Source organism: Argiope bruennichi, chromosome 2 (assembly GCF_947563725.1).
Source record: "Argiope bruennichi chromosome 2, qqArgBrue1.1, whole genome shotgun sequence".
NCBI classification, from domain to species: domain Eukaryota; kingdom Metazoa; phylum Arthropoda; class Arachnida; order Araneae; family Araneidae; genus Argiope; species Argiope bruennichi.
In genome coordinates, this window is record NC_079152.1 from 14,895,837 (window position 1) to 14,904,630 (window position 8,794).

General features: G+C 23.8%; 1 protein-coding gene across 1 annotated transcript; it reads right to left on the reverse strand.

Moving 5' to 3' along the window:
- On the reverse strand, nucleotides 1-4,945 carry LOC129958949 (zinc finger protein 775-like). Its single transcript, XM_056071706.1, has 3 exons — nucleotides 4,716-4,945; nucleotides 3,156-3,178; nucleotides 1-227 (listed from the first exon to the last, which is right to left on the reverse strand). Exons 1-3 carry the CDS (start codon nucleotides 4,943-4,945, stop codon nucleotides 1-3), a joined length of 480 nt encoding a protein of 159 aa, XP_055927681.1.
- Between the last annotated feature and the right edge of the window lie 3,849 nt (nucleotides 4,946-8,794).

Sequence of the window (8,794 nt, forward strand, 5' to 3'; positions counted from 1 at the left end):
TCAGACTTTATGCTGCTTTGTCAGATGCCGTTTCGCATGCTCTTTCCTGCTAAATCTTTGACCACACTGCGGACATGAAAAGGGCTTTTCACCAGTGTGAACTCTCACATGACGTTGGATTTTATAAGATTCCATGCTTTGAAATTTGCAGACAGCACAACGGTACACAGGATGTTTATCACCCATCAATGCTTGGTACAAAACCCCGCATTCATTGTCTTCTTTGCCTGTAAAAAAGAAAAAATTTTAAAACATAACATTTTTTATATAAAGCATGTCAATAAATCCATTTATCATTATCTACATACCATATATATATATATATATATATATATATATATATATATATATATAACCCTTAATATGATATAACGCTTCCAGAAAAAGCAATCATTCAATGGTTGACACCCATATGAATAGACAACAGAAATTTTGATGCATGGTTTACTCATTAGATAAAGCAGATTATGCTCTCTAAATATGTTACAAATTCAATTTTTACCTTACCAAAATTGAAATTAAAAGAGTCATTCATAAGTAGAATAATCACAAGATTTGCTCTAGTATTCTTTGGTCTTTGTAATTTTTGGATTTACATTGAAAATTGAATTTGGAAAAATATGGCTAGTATGAACACAACTGAAAACATTCAAATTAGTACTTTAACATGTCTACTTGAATGATTTCTATTTAAAAAAATGCTTATAATAGGGAAAAATCCAAAATGATAAATAGATCATAGAGAAATCTCGTAATCATAATTCATTTAAAAATCAAATTATCCCAAAACTTCCTAAATTCTTATTTTTCCTTCCGTTATAATTTAAAAGTAATGTATTTCAGTTAATTTATTTGAAAACTGTTCTTTATTTAAACAATAGTAAGGCCTCAAATCAAAAACAACGCATTATAAATGTTTTCATTATTTAGTAATCAAAACTGTTAATAGTAATAATCTTATTTAATAACTGAAACATAATATTAAAAAAAAAGCATTTTTTAATAATGTGTAGCAAAATATACACAAAAATTTAATGAAAGAATGTTAATTACATTCAAAATGAACGTAAAAGGGCTGTAAATGATTCCTGATATAATATGGATAGAATTAAAAACCAAATGAAAAGAATGAAAGAAAAATCGCAATAAAAATTAAAATTAGTAAAAAATATTTTATTTAAAAAAAAATCACCAAATAAATAAAATAATCCACAAGCAAATTATAACAAAAACAATACATTTCCTGAATTCAAAATCATCTAGAAAAATGTGATGTAAATAACTTTCCCAATATTAAAAACCATTTAGATCAAAATGCTTGAAATAAATTTCACCATAAACATTGAAAGATGAGGGTCATTGCTTCATTAAATAAAAAAATTAATAAAAATGCAAAACATTCTATATCTAATAATTAATAGCAATTCCATAACAGAAATAAATTCTCATATATAAAAATTTGGTACTGTAAATAATACAAAAAAAAATTGTAATACTCTTATTGAGTGACTGATATAACACTTTATTCCACAAATAAGATAATGTTCAAGACTTGGAAAAAAAAAAAACTGATTCCATATAAGTTTTTGTTACAATTGCTACATAGAAAAAACACAGAATATCAATAAATGCAAAATAATAATAAAAGAAACAAATGCACAGAATTAAGTAAAAGGAAAAACTAAAGTATTAGTTATTTTCAAACTAACTATTACATTTTTTAAAGAAAACATATAAACATTCACATTTAAATCTTTTCTAAAAACACTTGCAAGAGAAACTTAATATTGTTTTGATTCATCAGGAATATAATTAATCAATTATTTTAAATGTTTCTCTTTTTCAAAACAAAGGAAAATAATTCATAAAACCAATATGTCACTAACAATTGAATCGAAAGATATATTTGAAAAAATAAGAGAGAAAAAAAATTATTTACAAACTTGATAGAATAAAGATACCATACTATACACTAAAAATGTATACCAAAATTTATTTATAGTTTTAGAAAAATATATAAAATAATTAATAAATAATAATACATGAAATGGATAACATATAACAATGAAATAGATGATGAAACAGTTATTAAGTATCATTACTCTTTGCCAAACTGACTATTAAAAACATAAAAAAGCATTAACTTATTTTTAAAACTATAAGAGTAGGCAGGGAGCTCAAATAACTTCTTTTATGAATTTGTGTTTGTAAGCATATATCAATGTCATTTTAAATAAGTTAAATAAAAAAAAATTAAAAACATCTTAAGTGAAATTGGATGTTCCACACAAGAAATGATAAAATAAAACTGAAAATTTTGACATGAAATAGCAACCTTAGATGTGTTTGTGAAAATTTAAAATCAATTTCAATATCAATATGTCAAAAATCCTTATTTATGTCAAAATACCATCTTTACAACAGCTGACTTTTGTGTACCACTAAATGTGTCTTTATGTGGTCTTTTCTTTTAAACTTTTTATCACACAGTGGACATGAAAAAGGCCTTTCATTGGTGTGAGTTCTCGTATGAGAGCGCATTGTGAAATGATTACTGTTGTGATACTTGCAAATATTGCAATAGTACACAGTAAGTCCTTCAATCTTCTCCATTCTATATAAAGTTTGACATTCATTTGTTCCTTTTTGCACTGAAAGGAGAAAAGAATTTGAACACGAGCAGTATTTATGCATGAAACGTATACTAACAACTTTTTGAAATTCAATATCTTAATCTCTAAAATTAAATTTATTAAAAAAAAATTGGGGAAAAAAAGAAATTCCTGAATGAATATTAGTTTTATCAAAATCGAAATTCTTTGAGTAAACTATTTTTTTTTCTTATTATATCTTAGCAACTTCATTTATTTTTAATGGATTTTCATTTTTAGCATGTGATAAAAATTACATAATTCTATTTAATAATTTGTTCTAATACAGTTATAATTTTAAAAAGTGCCTTACAATTATATTTTAATCATAAATTTAGATATTTTAAATTTAATTAATTGTGTCAAGAATTTCAATAATCAATAATAACATATTCCATAATATAATATTAACCATATGTAATCTTATACCTCTTCCCATTAGTAAACTGATAAAAAAATGCAAATTAAACTTTTTAAAAAGTTTAGTCGTTCTTCAAATCAAACCCATTGCTTCAAAAACAAAGTCACTGCAAAAAGAAACATAAAAATTTAAAAAAATTAAAATAAAAACTGACATATGCAGTGGTTAGTTTATTAAAGTTATTCCAAAAATAAAATAAAACATCCTTAATGGAAATATTAAAAAATTTTTAATTTGTTAAATTGCTCGAATATATATATATATTTTTCTTTTTATTAACATGCTTATTTACACAACAGCATTTTTTACACAGACTGAAACATGTCCTTAATCAAACATTTGATGATGGCAAGTATTAATTTTGTTATCTGTTATCTGATATAACATTAACATTTTATATTACAAATAGAATAGAAAGTGATTTACTTACAAAACTAAATATTCATGCATTCTTGAACATTAAGATAATATTCAATGAACAATAACAAAGAGAATAACATTGTTAACATTTAAATAATTTTTCCAGATCAAGTTTAACAATAATAACAATCTCACAGAGACATAGCATTTTAGAAATGATACTCACAATAATTTCCTCCTTAAAAAATTAAAAATAATATTACAATTGATTAATGATAACAAAATGCAATTTCCTTTCATTATGTTGTTGTACCAGATATTATTTTTCCTCAACATAAACTATATAATTTGCTTTTTTAAGTTACTGCACCACTGCTTGAAATTCTTTAGAAAATTAAAAATTAAATCAGAGAATAATCTAAATAAATTTTTTAAGTATCTTTTATTACTATCAAAACGTAAAAATACTTCTTAAAATTTAGAAAAACTATTGATATACATCAGGCACTTCGAAATAACTTATATATCACTGATTTAAAAATTATTGAAGCATAAAAATAAACAGTGACCCATGAAGTTACTTCTTTAATTACAATGCAGCATCATTTATCTAAATTCTTCAACTTCTGCAATATGACATGGAATTTTTTAAAGTCAATAACAAATATTTCTGCTGTCCCCTCCCCCCCCCCCCCATCATATCTGAGACAAACATGAAATTATATGTTCATATCAGAAGTAAAAAAGAATTAGAAATATTTATTATTGTTTCCATATTTTTTGTTGCAAAATTAAGATAAATGTTGTTCATTGATAAGCAACAACTTATTAACCATTGTTTTGGATCAATTGAATAATCCCCCCCCCAAAAAAAAACTAATAATAATTTTCAAGAAAGAAAAATTAAGGTTTCATTTTTCTTCAAGTCTTTCCATACATTCTTTTATAGATCTTAAATATTATCATGCGTTTTTGATGCTCTTTCAAACAACTTACGGATTTTAAATAAAAAGTGTTTTTTAATTATGAATTCAAGATTAGTATTGTACTCAAAAGCACTTAAATAAACTTCTTTCTTTACTGGATAATGAATTAAAAATACTTCTACACCCAAAAATATGAATAATATAACTCAAAGTTAAAAATTTGGAACTAGACATAATTCTGATCAAGTCAATGATATGTAAAATTTAGGATAAATAAGTATTTTAATTAAAAAATATGACTATTTCACAGTAAGAGCTTTATGGTCTAATAGTTTGCGAGGGAGTCTTTATTTTCACATTCGAGCTGCATGCTTGAACATATGTTTCTTCACATGTTCTTTCCTTCTAAATCTCTGACCACATTGTGTGCATGAGAAGGGTCTTTCATCAGTGTGAGTTTGCACATGGCGACGGATGTTTCCACGAGCTCTGGTCTGATATTGACAAACACTGCAAATGTACAGAGGATGTCCTTGATCTGTTAGCATTTGAAACAAAGCTTGGCATCCATTCTCCTCTTTAAACATGAGGAAGAGAAAAATCAATATGAATTATAACAACATTTTATTCAACACATTATATAAATTAAATTGATTTAACATGAAAACTTTTAAAACATGAAAACCAAAAAATATTATGAACAACATGTAAATATGGATAAAATATATTTGAAAATGTTCTCAGTTTTTAATTTAGATTAGGATTTATAGATAAACTTCTCTTATAAATATGCTTTACCATTAAAGCACATTTTTATTGTCATTATAATATTTAAAGATAACTCATTAAAAAAGTACATACAATAGTAACTATTATGCTTAAGCAAGACTGATAAACAGATTTTCTAAAGAATCAACACTAGATAGTAAACTAATCCTGTTACAATCCACTGCTACCAAAAATGTTTTCAAAAAAAATCTTCAGCTAACTATTATATTTCATATGAAAAGAAAGTTTTATTTAAAAAAATTAATTAAGCACTTTTAATTTTATAAATGACATTTCATATATACTGATAGACCAAATTAATTCATTTTTATTTTCTATTACATTATAATAAAAATTAAGATACATAAATATATATTCTTTTAAATGGTAATAAGATACATAAATTCTAAATCTATCAATCAATCGTAAATTTTAAATCACCAATCAATAGTTACATCAACAACTAATTGTTTGCGATGAACAATTTCATTCAACATCTGCCATTCCAAGGCTATATAGTCTCAGTAACAAACATAGAAATAAAATCAATATACATATATTATTTTAGAAAACCTGCCTTTATTAAAAATTTAACCAAGAAGAAAATTTTAACTTAATATTTTTATAGAAGAAATTATTTTAAAATTATTCCAAAATTTTTAAAGAAAGAGAACGTCATGAAAACTACAATCTAATCAAAATCATATTTATTTCATTTCATTCAGACATGAAAATCATATGCTCATCTACAAAAATAAGTGCTGGATACACAAAAACTATAAAGTTTTCATTCTTTTTTTATTTCTCGTCAAGAACAAAAAAAAAGTCATTAAATCAGAAAACCTTCCAGAAAAATATAATATTAATAGTAGATTTTTAGTTAACACAAACAATATATATTTCACATTTACTAAGTCATAAGAAATTTAAATGAAGAATAATTAAATATAAACTTGATTTAAAGGAATCAAAATAGATTCCCTTACAAGAAGTACAAAATATTCATATTGCAAACTACTGAATAATTGACTTAAGTATCATAAAGGCCATCATCAACAAAAAGAAAGTTAAAGATGCGTAAATACATTGATAAAGAAAAAAAGTGTCAATTAAGACTGGCATTGCTCCATAATGTAAACAGGAGGGAGGGGAATTTCATCTTTAAAATTTCCGTACAATATGAACAACCAAATGCCGTTTTACATGCTCTTTTCTCTTAAACCTCTGACCACATTTTGGGCATGGAAATGGTCTACCCTCAGTGTGAGTTCTTGCATGGCGATGGATGTTGCTATTAAGATTAATATGATACTGACACATCACACAACAGTATATACAATGCCCTTCAATTATCTGTGTGAAATATAAAGCTTGGTATTCGTTGTCCTTCTTATCTGCGAACAGAAAAGAGCAATTAATTAAAACATAGTTGTTATGAATATAGTAATTTCTTTTCTTTTTTTTTTTAGGAAAATCAAATTAGAGGCTTGTTCTAATCTAACATGAATATTTAACAGCAGTTTATTTAAAAAATTGTTTCATATGAAAAATGTAATGTAATATAGACTTGTACTAAAATTCTAGATTTCATATTTTTAAAAAAATCATAAAATGTTCTTTTAAAAAAATTAAAAATTAGAAAGGCATGTTTTTCAATATATTTCCTAATCATTTATTAAAATTCTGCATATTTTATTAAGAGCTTTGTTTTTTTCTTTTCTTTATTTAGAAAATAAAACACATACGTTTAAAAATAATAAAAAATTATATTAAAAAATGCTAAATCATTCATTCAATTTTGATTATGAAATGTACAAAAGGTAATAAAAATAATTATCAAATGGATTATTTTCAATCTCATACAAAATAAAAGCAGTCATTAAAAAATCAAACATATTAAGAAAACTTTATAAAAACTGATTGAAAATTAACAAATAGAATGAATTTTTTTCCATAAAATTCAACTTAAAGTTAACTGACATTTCATATAATAAAATGAGAAATTCATCGTAAGAATCTGCAAAACTTTTGAATGAATAAAATAAATTTTTAATTAAATTATACAAATCAAAATGTAAAGTTTAGGATCAATGCTTTTAAAAACATCAATATTTTAAAATATATGTAGCAGGTTGTGTACAACTTTTTAAAAATCATTTATTCTTGCAAGTTAATAAAAAATTATTCAAAAAGAAACTTTAAATAATTAATGCAAAAGATTAGTTTTGAAAAATTTTAATAAGGAATAAATGTTCAGAAATCTCAATTTAAAAACTGCATTGCAATTTTTAAAAAACTATGTACACAAATAATGCAAGCAGTTCATCAGTAAATCATTCTAAAGCAATTTATCAGTAAAGCATTCTCTAATTTTTTTTTTTTTTTTTTTTTTTTTCATTTCCTAAGATATTTTTGCAGAAAATTGCATTTTAAATTTTCTTTCTTCTCTCAATTTCATAAGAATATTTCCATTTTCAAAGAAATAGAAAATTCTATTATTGATTCAGAAAAAAATCCCTTTAATTTTTAAGTAAGAAAAAACTTTATCAAATGGATAAATAATACACAAAAAATCATACATGGAACTGAGAGTTCAATAAAATAAAGACATTAAAATGCAACTAAGTTTCAATTGAAAATAAAAAAAGAATAAAAAAAATTATAGAGGTATTGATGAAAAAGTAAAATTGGCTGTATATTAGGAAGCAATAAGAATGTCTCAATTTCATATTAAGTTTGGCATTTATTGTCTTCTTTTTATAATTAAAAAAAAATTGAAAAACACAGCTGCAGCTTGTCATGGAATGAAAATCATTGGTTGATTTAAATTGAAAAAATAATCTTTTTAATAGAAATTTCTTTAAAGAAATAAATGTGAACAAAAAAAAAAAAATCTGAAATTGAATAAAATAGAAAATTTTGAAATACTTCAATTTTACAAATCTTTTTGTAAAAATTATATTGAGTTTCAGCATGTTTTAAAACTGTAAATCAATGCAACTATGTTTAAAAATTTTAACTAAAGTTTTTTTACACAAACATCCAATATAAAAGAAGTTTTAAAATTAATTCATATTTTGAAAAATTATATTTTTTACCTCCTCATCCAATAAAATAAATAATAGTATTTCATAAAAAAGATGCTAATCAATTATAATGTTATACAAAACAAAATGATATGCAAAAGCATAAAAATTTGAAAATTATAATTAAGTATTGTATGTCCCCATATACAAATGAGTTAAATACTGACACAAAGATAACAAATTTTAATAATTGCTTCATAGTAGAAAATGAAAGCTTTATGTCCAAATTCTTGACATAAATAATCATCAAATGTGTTTGGTCGCTTCATTTCTAAACTTTAGCCATTCTTTAAATATGAGAAAGATCTTTCATCATGTGTGTACAGATACCAAATGGTTTGATCCTAGAATATTCAGAATGATATACATTCTGAAATACTTAAACAGATATTCATAAGCTATTTGCAATCAATATAAAGACAGGGAATCACTTTTCTTTGCCCAGATGAGGAACAATGAACTTGAAAGCATAGTAGCATATGATCAAGAAGTATTTAAAAGAAGTTTATTTGTCTAATAAATGAGTTCTTAATCATGATTCATTACATTAAATAAATCACAAGAAATACAACTGGAATGCAA